The sequence below is a fragment of the Symphodus melops genome (assembly GCF_947650265.1).
Source record: "Symphodus melops genome assembly, chromosome: 6".
Taxonomy (NCBI): Eukaryota; Metazoa; Chordata; class Actinopteri; order Labriformes; family Labridae; genus Symphodus; species Symphodus melops.
Genome location: NC_136696.1, coordinates 26596341 through 26611340, shown reverse-complemented (window position 1 = coordinate 26611340; position 15000 = coordinate 26596341). Strand labels below are relative to the sequence as shown.

Sequence of the window (15000 nt, the reverse complement as noted above, 5' to 3'; positions counted from 1 at the left end):
ACACTCAGATAATCCACGCAGAAGGACTGAAGCAGAAAAGGTGACAAAGGTGAAGATGAGTTGAAGTGCGTTCGCTCCTGGCCTTAGCTTCACTGCTCGTGCAAAGTGTCATGGCGATCACAACCCTGACGAAGACACATCCTGTATATTCTCAAAGCAGGGTCTCCAGGTCTGCAGCCCGAGCCTTCATAGAAATGAGCGATAAGCACGTGGCGGCTTCAGATACAGTTCATTGACTTCATGAGCAGGAAAATGGCGGCGCCTTTAAATGGACACAAGTACAAACTGAGGCAGGGTTTGAAATTTCCTTCAGATCCACTTCTCACTTTTTTTTGATTAAAGATTGTCTTTAGGTCCGGACAGAAATCAATCATTCATTTATAGATCATCGTAGATCATAAAACACACCACACTTCTCTTGACTGTTTTCATGCATGTTTTTTTTTCTACACAACACTATTTTTATCTATTTGAATTTTTTGCACCGTGTGATTTTTTTTTTTACGCTGTCCTGCTTTGCTGCTGCAACACTGTAAATGTCTCCGCTTGCGAGATGAGTAAAGGATCATCTTATCATCTGTTGCAAGTCTGTAAAAAGTTAGACCAACGGGTAGCCTGCTCGTTCTCGTTCCCTTACTAGGGGAGGTCAGGTGGGGGGGTGCAGACGGAGCACTGAGGGAACCACGTTAGTTTTCCGAATATCACCAACCCCGCCTTTAAAGTCTCACATTTGAGTGTCCTGTAGGACACAAGGCCGATGGAAGCTTCATGCATCCTCATGTTGAAGTGCATTATATATTAGATGAATGGAGTTTGCATGGCGTTGCTTCTTCTTGTGCAGTCGTGCATGACGGATAACCTGGTCGTGACGTCCGTACACACATTCTGAGTGAGGTCCAGGGAAGTCAGTCAGACCCGGGAGAGCTGCGTGTTTGACCTCTTCTTAAAGCTGGAATGTGCACAACATCAATTTCTTCATGACGCCGATAAAAAAGGGTATAAACATAGCATGCACTATTACATCTGTGCAAGTTAATGATCCTACATAAGACGGACACACACAGGCGTCCCTGTTTGTCCGGCTGAGTTGTGACTGAAGGGACGCTCTGATTGTGACTCAGGACGGCTGAAGTGAAGGCCGCTGCTTCTGACCTAAATACACAAACACAACTGCTGCTCTGTGTCTGCTCACACAACACGCTCAGCCTATTTGTTCACTCACCGTTATTTTTAGGGTGAAGACAACCGATGACCTCCTTTTTTATTCTCAGGTCTCCACCGATGATCTTCAACGCACACGTGAGCGACATTTAAAGAGTCGAACCACAGACTGTGAATATCACCGGACGCAGCCTGAGTGACGTCACACACGCGGTCCTGCAGCCTCTTCACGTCACGCCCGCCTGTCAGTCATGTCAGCTGCACGCCTTGTTGTGAATAAAGATTATCCTTCATTAAATCAAAACGGATGGCTTATCAAAAACTGTACCCTCTTTAGCGTGTGCAGATCGAGAGATGAGTTTTTTTTGTTTGTTGTTGTAGCAGGTTGGTTGTCTCTGCTGTGAGAACGGCTTTTTGCCCGGGTGTGTATGTGACTTCCTGTGCTTCTGCAGCCTGCTTTAATTGGACCAGATGGTTAGAAAGTGTTCGAGTTTACGGCCACATCTGGCAGCTCTGATAACGCATCAAATCAAGAATAACTGAAAGGAGTTACTTCGACCAACATGAAAACTTTCTTGAACACTTTTATTTTTTCCTTTTTGATTTGAAGTGAATTCTTGATTTTGTTTCTGTTCGACTGATCAAAGCGTGGACAGTAAACGTGAACGTTTGCAGGTGAAGTCCGACATCATGTCACCCCTGAGCAGATCATGACTCGTGTTTAGATGAAATGAAGCGACCGTGTTCGACTCGAGGGCCCGGGGGCTGATGGGAAGTGACTCTGAGAGGAGGTTCAGGCGCACCGAGGAATGCTGGGAGTTTGGCTGACAGAGGCGTCATGAAACACGAGTGTTTTCTTGACGCTCAAGGCGTCCTGAGCCGTCACGCCGTGTGATGTCGTGAGTTCGATGGTTTGCATGTGTGAGGAATATTTTGTATATTTCTTTTTTTTATTATTTTGTTTCTTCTGGGTCGTTGGTGATTTTTAACAAATATTTGATTATACTGGATATATTTTGATAAAAATACATCATTTACTTGAATGAATGAATCTGTAAAATGTGTCACAGGATGTCATACTGTGTGTGTAAGTGACCGTATAGATAAAACACAAAAAAAGGACAAAGCCACAGTTACACAAATCCATCGTGTGGATTATTATTAAATAAATAAATATTATTAAATTCAAATGTTGAATCTGGTGAACTCTTTAGTCCTCGTAGGTGATTGGATGTGATAGTTATGGACCAGTGTCCTAATTCAGAAAAGTCCCACGGCTGCTATTTGAGTTAGCATCTTGTTAGCACGCTCACAGATATGGTCCCATTTACAGGTTTTTATTGTCATGGGTAAATAAAGTAAAAAAAAAACTAAAAAAACTTTGACTCAAGATTCAAAAGTTTAACTTTTTCTGAAGTTGAACCTTATTAGAAAACAATAAATACTCGTAATACGTCTCATGCAATACTTACTTCACTTTTGTTCCGAGGCAGTTTGAAGTCATTATTTAGGAAACTTGGTTCCCTCAATTCAATTCTCCTGCAGATCCAAAAACATGATCCCACCAAGTGAAACAGACCGAACTCTTCGAGCAGAAGTCCTGACAGCACGCTCCTTTCTTCATTCAGTCAGAGAGAGAGAAAACAGTTCATGCCTTTGTGTGCTGGCTGCTGCCCTCAGCAGGTGTCGGGAATAATCCTGATGGCGTGAAAGCGGAAAACGTTGGAGATGATCATCGGTGCCAGAAGCGTTAAAGGAACGCAAGACGGAATGCACAACCAGTAATGATGAATCATGGAGCTGTAATCGCAGTTGTTGCACTTACACAATGGGCTTTACTTCTCTGAGAGGAATGTCGGGGTCGAGGAAGTGTGTGTGTGTGTGTGTGTGTGTGTGTGTGTGTGTGTGTGTGTGTGTGTGTGTGTGTGTGTGTGTGTGTGTGTGTGTGTGTGTGTGTGTGTGTGTGTGTGTGTGTGTGTGTGTGTGTGTGTGTGTGTTTAAGATGTGAAAGCATTATAAAGTATCCGTCAGTGTTGCAAGACTGAAGTGGCCAAAAAGACGAAGCCAGAAGTGAAGAAGGATAAAAAAAAGAAGAAGAGGGGAGAAGAGCAGATAAGGAAGGATTGAAATGGTGTGATATGAAGAGGAAACAAAGATGACGAGGAGAATGAGATCCAAGGGACAGAGGAGAAGAAAAGGAGGCTAGATAGAGGAGGGAGGAGAAGGATTCAAGCTAGGGAACTAAATAAGGAAAGGAAAAGAAATGAAAGGAATCAAGAATGCCAAAAAGGAAACAAATATAGGAGGACTGGGGGAGGAGTGGGGAGACAGAAAAACGGAGAGGAAAAGATATATACAGCAAGGTGCCAGAAGGAAAACAAGGAGGGGGGAAAGATACATGAAGAGTACAAATGTGAAAAGGAAACAAGGACGTCATTCAGAGAGGAGGGGAGAGGAAGAGGAGGAGAGGAGACAGGAGATGAAGAGGAGAGGGAAGGAAAGAGGAGAGGAGAGGAGGAGGTAAGGAGAGGAGAGGAGATCTATGTGGCCACAGGGAGATCTGGACTGTGAAGAGGAGTAACTGATGGGGAGGTCGTTTGGGGAAAACCTTAAAAAAAAGGAAGAATGAAAGCCTCAAAAAAGAGACAAGAAGAGGAGAATGTTGCCTTTGATACAGGGGTGCTGAGGGGTAATGTGTGTGTGTGTGTGTGTGTGTGTGTGTGTGTGTGTGTGTGTGTGTGTGTGTGTGTGTGTGTGTGTGTGTGCGTGTGCGGAGACCAGTCTGGGGTACAATAGGGGCCTGACAAGACTACAATGGAGACTCTGTTAGTATGCAGGTAGTGTTGGGGCCACCCTGCAACCTCCCTACATGGCCCCAGGGCAAGACCTTACACACACACACACACACACACCACACACACACACACACACACACACACACACACACACACACAGATGCACACACACACACACACACAGGAGCAAGAACTTCCAGACCAGATAAACTCATGGATGTGTACGATGTAGCAGCTCATAACTTTATATACGCGCATCAAAACTCTCAGCAACTAACAAAAGAGGGAAAAAGGTCCGCGTCGTGTTTTCACTCAAGTTTTCAACATTTTGAAAAGTTTACCACACTTTTTTTTTTTGGTACCAAATCGACTGACACACACAATCGAGAGCTCCTTAAACACAGAGAAGCACGCAAACATGAACAGCAGCAGCTCCGGGGTCGTGTCGCTCTGTCCGTGCAGTGTGGACGCTGACTTTTGTTCCATCATCGGACAAAGTGCTGCGTCTGTAAGAGGAGAGATAACGTGTGCATGCTGCTGGAAGCTTTACACACATCCAGAGCTTTTCATCTTGTGGTCAGGGTTCAAGAGGAAACAAGTTGGTCCATGTATAAACAGAATGAGCTGCAAAGGCCTTTGTGTCCCCTCATAGACTAAGTAGATACACATACATCAGCAGCAGGTTTGGAGTCGGCCTTCTTGGAGCCTCAAATTGAGCATTTTTAGATCAGTGCTGTGTTTACTTAGCGTGCCCACCGAGCTTCTTTTTTTATTTTTTTATTTAAAAAAAACTTTATTCACACGTTTAACTGGTGATGACACTTACCCACCAAGCTTTTTTTTTTATTTGAAAAAAACAAAAAAAATTATTCACACATGTTTCACTGGTGATGACACTTACCCATCGAGCTTTTTTTGCAGGCAGAAAAGTAGTGGCGCTTGCATGACGCGTTTGTGAGCTGAAGTAGAAAAAAAGCCTAACCCCGTCTCCATGACAACAGTCTGTTGACAGCCGGCTGCTGTAGCGCCATTCTGAAAAGTTGACTTGACTTTAAATGCCATCGCACGGAGCGGCCGCACAAAAATGTCGGCGCTGTTCACAACAAAAGTGAATATTAGAAGAAAAAAAGAAAAAAAAAAAGGAGATTTGGTGACTTAACGACCCAGAGAGGTCGATTATGAAATGATGCAGAGGTGAGGCTGATGACAAAGTAAAAACCTCCCAAGAATGTTAAAATCATAAAGCTGACAAAAGCCTGCAACAGCTACTTATTTCCAAAGAAGTCTTTAGTGTTTTTATTGTTCTTGGGTGCAGATGCTAAGAGATAAACACTGATGGCACGCAGAGACAAGACGGGAGAGAATAAGTAGTGAGATGTTACGACAAGCCGGATGATTTATGGGAAGTGAGGGTGGGACAATTTGAAAGGATTTTTTAGTGACGTTGGCCGAAACAACTTGTTAAAGTTTCTTTGTTTTGGGAATTTTTTTTTTTCTTATATAAATTGAATGCATTTCTTCGGGCCAGGACGCCCGTGCAAAAGAGATTCTGAATCTCAATGGAATTATTCCTGGTTAAATAAAGGTTGATAAAATAAAATACATTCAAGCCAAAGAAGAAAACTGGTTTCAGTCATGGCCTTTTTCAGGACTTTCTCCAAAATGCGCCCCACATTTCTGAATGATATTTAGTTCATGTTCAGTGTTTTCAGCAACAGAACTCGTGTGACATTTAACCCTCAATCTTGGCTTCATATCTTCTTCTTCTTCTTCTTCCCTTCCAGGTACGCCAGAGTCGCTGGAGGAGAAGGAGCGCCAACTCTCCACCATGATCGGTCAGCTGATCAGTCTGAGGGAGCAGCTCCTCTCCGCCCATGATGAGCAGAAAAAGATGGCCGCCTCACAGCTGGAGAAGCAGAGACAACAGATGGAGCTGGCCAGGCAGCAGCAGGAACAGGTACAGCAAGTTTAAATGGAGGAAAAATGTAACCTGGAGACAAGTGAAGTATTTTGACTTCTTTACGTATTGTCTTACATTAGGATGAAGTGGTTCCTGACTTACAATGCTCGTGTTCCTGTCTAAAAATAACCAATGCCTCTTTATAAGCCTGGTTAAATGACAATCCAGCGTGCTGCTCCACCAACGTAGCGTTCTCACACTGAACCGAACAGCTCTAGCTTACTGCTGCACCTCATTTTTGATTAATCAAAAAAAAAAAAAGTGCACAGAGGGGGACCTGAGACAAGTTTTTAAGCCGTCTGACTATTGCTCCAACACCTGTCAATCAAATTGGCTCCGCCCCTCCCAGATTATGAAAATGAATCCATAATTTAGCGTGAGTTATAAAAAGATGCTAGCCCTTTACAGTGTGTAAAAATGTTTTTTTCTGCTGTAAAAAGGGAATTTTAATGTGGCGTTTAGCGCCAGCCGGCCTCAAGTGGTCACTCAAGGAACTGCACTTCCACGTCGGCTTCATTTTTCAGATTCAGCGCTTGGGTTGTAAAAGAGTTTCACCTGTATGATTGCTCAGTGGTTCACATCCAGAAACATCGCGATCTTTCTGTGTTTGTAAAAAAATATAATTATAGTTGAATGTCATGAAGGTGAAAACTTTCCCATTAAGACCCGGGTAGTGAAAACAAAACTTTTAAAGAATGTGTGTGTCAGGGGTGTCAGGTGTCCAATATGAAATAATTAGTGTGTGACAGTGAAAAAAAAGAGAGACACGAGGCCGTTGACGTGTTGAGGTGAGCTGCTCTTTGTTTTTCTCTGTTTTCTGACACGTCACTGGAGGTCGACGCGCGACAGGCTCTGTTTAGACAAGTCCACATCACAACACATTCCACCTCTCTCACGGCTCCACAAAGGCACGGCGAGGATGGAGAGAGTGAAAAGAAAGACAGATTCCAATATCAGCCAGTCATTTGGCTGTTGAGACTTGATAGGATAATGCCCCGCAGACAAACCCTGAGAAATCTGCCTTTAATGAAATATGACATGTGTGCAAATGGGGCGCCGCCTCCCATTCAGCAGCCTGTAATTACATTTCAGAATAAATACACTAAAGACTCCTCAAGACAAAAAAAAAAAAAGAAGAAGAGATGCAGCTGCTTTACTTTTTCTGACTCAGAGTGGGCGGGGCTAAATGTGGATGTGCTGCCCCTTTAAGGATTTTTAACCTCACGCGACCGTCCCTCTAACTTTTGACTTCACGTTTGTTATTAGTCGTTTTAACATCAAAACAACAGAGGAGGAGACAACGACAATCCTGTCGATGAGTGCCGATGGGTTTGTTGGGGGGTCCAGATGCATGCTGGGTAGTGGCAGTCGAACTAGTAAACATGTCAATCATGCGGCCTCGGCATCAGTTAAGGGACTTATTCAGGAACTTTTCCCGCTGCTGATTGCTTTGAATTCTTGTAGCTTCCATCACACTGAGCTGAGGCCCTTTGAGATAAAATCTGAGGTCAAACAGACAGCTAACTCACTGCTACTGTTCCTCCTGTCTCATTCATCTGCTGCGTTCACGTCTTTGTCCTATTTCACAGCCTCTGCTTGTTCAGCATTCTTCTGTTTTTAGAGGTCACATACTTCCTGAACTTGATTTTGAATGCAGCGTGAGCCGACCATTCTTTAAATGATAATTACATTTTTTCCCCTGTAATTCTTTTTCTTTTTTTTTTACGCATTATTCAAACTCATTTTGTAGTTTTTACCCATTTTATTGTGGAGCTTGAAGAAGAGGCAGATCAGCTGACAAGTATTTTCCTTGCATGTTAAGTCCTGAAGGCATGCAAAAATGGATTTATTTCACAATAAAGTGTTTTCTGCTGTCCATCAGACCGCGTCACTCGGCTTTGCGAAATGATGAAGAAGTAAAAACCGGATAAAAAGCAGCTCACTGTGTTTGTTTGGATAAGTACAAAAACAACCCTCTCAGTCTCACCACACACACTGCTTGCTCTGTGGCGTGAGAATGGATTAGTTTCTTTCTGACGACATCACGGCGTGAATGTGAAGGCGGTGACCGGCGGTGAAAAAAAAACGCTTTGAGTCGTCAGAAGACGAGAAGCTCAAGTCCGTCTCCTTTTTGTTTTGTGTTGGTTCAGATCGCCAGACAGCAGCAGCAGCTCCTGCAGCAGCAGCACAAGATCAACATTCTCCAACAACAGATCCAGGTTAGTGAGGAAACACACCTTTTTCCAACTACACACACACACACACACACACACACACACACACACACCTTTGGGTCTGACCCGTTCGACCCTCTGCAGGTTGTCTTCAAGCATCCACCTCCGTTAGGATGCTGTTAGTGTTTCTGTCGTGGTCCAGCCTGTTGTCCCTTCTCTTCCTCGTGTGATTGGACGACAACAATAACATGAGATGCTTTTGAGATGTTCGACTGTTTACTCTACACAAGCCTTGCACTGAAGACACACACACACACACACACACACACACACACACACACACACTCAAAGATGACCCAGTAATTGCCCTGGTTATGGCTGGATCATTTACTGTTGCATCGATCACACACACACATCAATATCCCAGCGTCCTCCGGGTGTCCTCCTACTCGTCCTCCTACTCGTCCTCCTTCTCCGGGTTGTCTATATATCAACATGTGTTTCCTCTCGTCTCTCTGTCTGTTTAAATCAACGTTTGATTCTCGTATCTCTGCGCTCACATTAAACCTCTGCAGCTCTCATGAAGTGAGCAACGACAAAAACAATACGAGGTTGGCAAGAAAAGAAAGAGAAATTGTTTACCGAGACGGAAACGTGCCGATAAAAGGATCCCATTTCCTCCTTTGTTTACCTTGATTCTCCCTCTGTTGTCTCCTTCCTTCCACATCTTTGGGAACTTTAATGACAAATGGAGTCTTCACGAATACACGCTCCCCAAATTACCCCCAGCTGTGAGTTTGTGCTTCTAGATGTGCGCGCTGTGGCAGATGTGGGAAGTGAGCCAGCTTGCGTTTGATTTTTATTTTTTTTGTTTTATTTGCGGTTGTGATTGAAGCTGCATAAATATCTGCGTGTGAGACAATCAGAATCCACTTGCCGCTGCGACCGGTTCAGTCTCATCCCCGCACTCTGTTTTACCCCCCCACCGTGTCCCGAGCGCTGCCTCTCCCTGCACTCTGGAGGTGAGATCTAGTTAACGAGGGCTTGTTTTCTACCCCCCCCCCCCCCCGCCTCTCTCCTTTTTCCTCGAGGCCCCGCCTCTGGATCTTAATGAAGCTGGGATCGGACTTCATTAGGCCTTCGAGCCCCAGGGGAGAGTGAGTCCATAAAAACCTCTTGGTACTCGGATCCTCTTCCACGCTGTGAAGCCTGGATACTGTGTCATGTTTGGTTATGAGGATGAAGGGATACGCAGAAAATAGGTCCTGAGAGCAGCGTGTTATCTTGTAAAGCTTTACAAGCATCTGCTGTAAATTCAGGTGAAGCGTCCGCCGGCGTGTCTCTCCTTTCACACTTCTTTTCTGTGTGAATCTGACTCACCGTGCACAGGAGGACTTTGATGCCGCTGTTTAGCAACGATGCAGAATTAAAGAACGCGAAACAAAGATGAAACATTACATGCATCACAGCTGGGCGTGAAACTACTCCTTGTTATTTTCCAAACAATAGCATTTCTCGCAGCTTATGCAGGAGCATATGGTCGATCTGCCGTAGAGGGGTTTAGAATGATTATGGCTGAGCTCCAGGGCTTAGTCGCTGGGGTACGGCCTGTTTACGCTGTGTCGGATGTGTGTTGGCTTTAAACACACACAGGCAGCGCTGCACCGGTCTGTTTCCACTTATCAAATCCAGACCTGAGCTCCTCTCAGGCCAACACTCAGAGGAGCTGACCGAATGCTACTGTTTCAGCCGAGAAGAATAGGCGTCAGTGTGGTGAAGCCTGATGTCGCTCATATCATCATTTGAACACTTAACATTGTTTCCAGATGGAAACGATATTACGATAAAAGAAAGAGTATTTTTGTAGTGAACTGCTTTTCCCTGATGTGCAGCGTGCGGCGCAGGCTCGTCGGGTTGCATCATCGCAGCAAATAAAGTTAACCGACCTTTTCGGCAATTAATTAGCATTAATTTTACGACTTTTTATCATGTGTTTTGAAAGTTTTATGGATCAGCAGTAAAACGCGAGTCTTATCTGCGACTGATTTATGAGTAAAGATGACAAAAAGCCAGAGGGGGAGCTTCTATTCAATCCATCCTTGTTTGCTCCTCTCGTCTGTGGATAGTGTCGGCGTGTTTGTCGGCGAGGGTGTCGTAAGAGGTGGTGGGGGCGGGCAGGGCAGAGGGGGAAGGGGGGGGGGGGAGGGGGGCGAGTTCAAAGTGACCCAGGTTTCCTGTCATGTGGTTTTAAATGGCGTGGAGAGCCAGCAGGGGATGTCCACGGGTTAAAGAAATGCTTCCGAAGGCCTCACTCTGATCGACGTGTGGACACACAAACGTGAGGAAACACTGAAACACCGTTTTTTAAAATAACACGCGTCAATACATGCATACACACTTATAGACAGACATCTGATGTTGACTTACAGCGGAGACAACAACAGATATCGGTGCATAAATTGAAACATGTGGAACGTTTATATCCACACTTGCTCAAAAAGCACACACACACACACAGAGCGGCGGTGGGCCCTTTGTGTGCCGTAGGCAGAGCGGCCCAGCCCAGCCTGGTGGCTGACAGGCATGTGTCTTTGTTAAGTCAGTCCCTATAATGGCTCTCATATGTGGCCCATTTCCTTCAGGCCCACAAAGGCACAGGCCCTGACCGCACCGCCCGGGCCCGAGCTAACAGGCTAATTAATGACTGCAAAGCCGCACGCCTCCTCCTCCTCCCTCTCTCTGTTCTTCGTTTATAACTCCTCTGTCTCCTCCTCCTCCTCCTCTTCGCCTGTTGAGTTATATCCCTCTCGTGCTCGTTTTGTTTTTACTTTTCAGTTTCATCTTGTGTTTTTTTTTTTTTTTACTCGTAAAGGAGGATGTCGTCAAAAAAAAACCCCGTACCTGTAATTACAGAGGGCTTCCCGCCCGCTGTTTCTGTCGGATTCAGTTCGAGGAGGGTAGAAGGTTTTGACACAAGCACACTTAAGAAAAACATGTTTGTTATCAATGAGTAATGGTTGAAATGTCGGACAGTTAAACGTGTTCACAACATCTCCTCTCCGTCTTGTTTCATCTGTGTTCGTCGGAGCCGAAGCTTTCCTCTTGTCAATAAAGCGCTGACGATAGCTTAGCCTCTAAATAGTCTGGGTTGCTAAACCTGTGTTAGGACAAACAAGCACAAACACAATAATCCTCACACACACACACACACACACACACATACACACTCTCACATGCATAAGAGCTAATGGAGCAGGCAAATGGCCTGTAGATGGACGGGCAGCTCCTACGTCAGCACATACAGCTTCGGAGACAATGACTCGGAAAGCCGTGAAGGCTCCATAACGTCGATTGGACTCGGCGGCAATGGAGAACTCTCGACTCTATAACAGCCCTCACTCCAGTGTATTAACCTGTGCGTTAACTTACAGAAAAATGCTTTAAGCATACAGTACCCCCCTGTGTCTTCACTGGCCTCAGGGCTGTGCTAATACGCTACAAAGAAAGTGAAGTAATTAAGTAGGTGTACTGAGGACTTTAAACAACTTTAAACAGTCCAACCACTAGGGGGCAGAAGGACATTCGTCCGCCCTGACATCGCGCTAAATGACGGCGTTACTTTGGCTAACGTGCGATCAGTGGGGTGTTTCCACGCTGCAGCTTCCAGAGATCGCCTGTCAATCAAAAAGTGAAGCAGCGCGCTGTGAAGTTTTCTCTTCCTGATCTTTGATGTCATGTGATGACAACAACGGCAGTGTTTTTATTCATGTCCAACATGGTGAACAAAGCCTCACTCACCTGTGAGGTGAAGGGATGGACAAACAACAAGGGACGCCTGTGTGTGTGTGTGTGTGTGTGTGTGTGTGCATACCTGCCAACTGCACAACCACACATTTCTTTCATTCTCCTCTCTCCTCCTCAAACACATCAACACACACACACACACACACACACACACACACACACACCACATATGGACTCATTGCCCCCTCACCCCTCACAAGAGCACCATTAATTCTGAGTGTGTGTGTGTGTGTGTGTGTGTGTGTGTGTGTGTGTGTGTGTGTGTACACATGTTCCTTGTGCTTAGGTGTGTATGTCGATGTGTCTGGTGGGCAGTTAGAGGAAGGGGGCCTTGTGTTTTCTTAGGGGCTGAGCAGAGAGGGGCCCCCACAGCACCACCTTCACCGGTCCATTCATCCACTGCCCCCCCCCCCCCCCCCCCCCCCCCCTCGGTAAAAGAAGATCTTTGTGTGTTTGCGCTAGTGAAGCAGCCCCAGTCATACCCAGTGTTCCCAAAGGAATACAATGAATGGGAGCATTTTGTCCCGCTCTATAACATCCACCTCTCTCTCTCTCTCTCTCTCTCTCTCTCTCTCTCTCTCTCCTTCTTCTTCTTTCTTTTCTTTTCTTTTTTTGTAATTCAGACACAGACTCATTTCTATTCTCTCCTCATTCCTTTTTCTCAGTGTCACAAGACAACGGACAGATTTAGTGTGTTTGTGCAGTTGTGGGAATGCCTGAAAAGTTCCCTGCACTCCTAATACGTGTGTGTGTGTGTGTGTGTGTGTGTGTGTGTGTGTGTGTGTGTGTGTGTGTGTTCATGGGGCTTCCCGAGCTTTCTCGCTGTTCTCGAGTGTGACCAATACAATGTTGTCTGAAGAGCGGGTCAGGTGATGAACACATGTAAGTGCATGTTTACTGAACAATGCTCGCAGTGGATCACGCACACGTACAGTCCATACACTCAAGAAGCTCCTCCCTCTTTAGCTCGAACAAGCTTAACAGTCCTCATAGTGTTAAAAAAAAGGACCCAGAACCAGCACACAGTCACTATAAATACTCCTTTGCACTCAGTCGTCCTTTCTAAGACGTCACCATGAAGCAATGTTGGACCTGATTCCCTCCCTCCTGACAAAACTCAGCAAAGTCACATTTTTTTTGATCACTCCAAACATTCTCCTCGCCAGATGTTCCTGTGATGTCAGACGCAATAAGAGTGATCGAATCTGCACTGATTTAGGATATAACTTTATTGATCCCCAATGGGGAAATTTGGGCGTTACAGCAGTAAGAATAATCAAAAAAAAAAAGTCAGATCATTCATTTTAAAACGCGTTTAATAATTATGATGTATTTCTCCTGTTGTGAAACCTGAGGACGCACTCGAAGACGCAAGCGCAACAACTGCAGGAATATAACCGTTTACTCATCTTCTGGTGCGATCCATGTTTTTTTACGTCCTCGTCACAACTTCATCCCCAAGGTTTTTTTTTCTTCATGAATTTTCAGGAGAGAAGTAGTCTAAAAAATGGCCGCCAATTCTTTTCTAAATTGAACATTTCTTCACGTCACATTTTGTGTGAACAGTCACAAAGATTTGTTTTAGGGCTTTTTTCAGTACTGATAGGACAGTGGGTAAGGAAGGAAATCAGGAGAGAAGGTAGGAAAGGAGCCACAGGTCGGACTTGAATCAGGGTCGCCTGCGTGGAGGACTTCAGCCTTTGATGGGACTCGTTAATATTGTTGTGGTTTTAAAAATGGAATAAAGAAGTAATTATAAAAACGGGACATTTATTGCAAATTATTTTTTTCAGTTACATGTAATCGAAGAACTGGTTGTTTTATTGGATGAGTTTGAAAAAACTGTGTAATGTTTTAGGAGGCGTGACATCCATTTTTTCACGGACGTCTGAGGATGACCTCTTTTCATTTTGACCATTATGTGAACTCTTCCGCATCAAAATCTCAACGTGACTCCCCCCCCCCCCACACACACACACACACACACACACACACCGCATCCCATTATTTAATAGAAAGACCTCAATCTAATTTGCAAATGCACTCATATTCCTTCTTCAGGGTTAGCGGGGAGGGAAAACACACGCTCGTGGTAAAAAAAAAAAAAAAGTTTATATACGATTATAAATTGTTCCTATTGGTCCTATTTAAATAAGTCGCCTTATTTAAACGGCTCTAACCCGCCTACGCTTCTCTGCTCCCTCTGCATGCCGTACTTGCACCCCTCCTCCTCCCTTTGACATCTATTCTGACTTAATCAATGTCATACGTGTTGTCATTGATGCTTGCTCTGGGGGGGGTTTGCTGCTTATCTCACTGCTTTACAGCGTTCTTTGCGTGCACGGGAAGGGCAGGGATGTGAGCTGATCCCGCCTAACGCTTTCCACATCCGCACGTGGAAGGGCGGGCTTCACCGAGCCACACCGCAAAGTAAAAATAATTGCTAAAAGTGTCCTTTTTGACAAAGTGGTCCTGATTTAATTTGAGCTCATACACTTGTGCTGTGAAGTGGGATGACTGATGGTCAGGTATCTTATTTAAAGCACCTGTGAGGGAGTTTGTGTAGGTTCTGGCGCCCCCTGTGGACAGAGCAGGTAATTGATTTGCATGTGTTTCCTGTGAGGAATTTCTTAGAGGCTATTAAACCGACTGAAACGATACTTTTCCAAGGCCAGAAAAGATCAATAAAGACATGCAAACGTTTCTTTTGTCCACTGGGGGCGCCAAAACCCACACAGACCAACAGTTCCTCCCAGGAGCTTTAATAAAAACGCTAATGCTTCTTCCTTTTTAACAGCCGAATGCGTCACTCATTGAGATGTTAACAAAGGATCTCGGTCTTGCACCTCCAGCAGCTTCAGACATTAAAAAGAAATCTGTAGAAAGTGACTTTATCTTTACACTGATGCTCTTGTTTGTTTTTGTTGCTCATAGAGTGTCATCAGCTTTTCTGTTTTATAACCCGTTAAAAACTTCTCATTCGAGCTTTAAATGTAAAATCAAACATCTTATAAAAACATTCTTAGTGTGAAATGAATTTGAAAATGCATAAATATGTATCTTGTGTATACACATTCTGTTTCTTTAGATCTGTCTGTATAGATCT

The 15000-nt window shown here is 44.7% G+C and overlaps 1 protein-coding gene across 3 annotated transcripts in view; it reads left to right on the top strand.

Annotated features, from left to right (window-relative positions):
• The window catches only part of LOC306825013 (transcription factor SOX-6-like), a 116819-nt gene that overhangs the window by 66978 nt on the left and 34841 nt on the right, over positions 1 to 15000 (top strand). For all 3 annotated transcript variants that reach the window (XM_079345488.1, XM_079345486.1, XM_079345487.1), the window contains exons 6-7: positions 5741 to 5913; positions 8067 to 8135. In XM_079345488.1, the coding sequence (XP_079201614.1) occupies positions 5741 to 5913; positions 8067 to 8135 (242 nt within the window). The remainder of the gene's footprint in view (positions 1 to 5740; positions 5914 to 8066; positions 8136 to 15000) is intronic.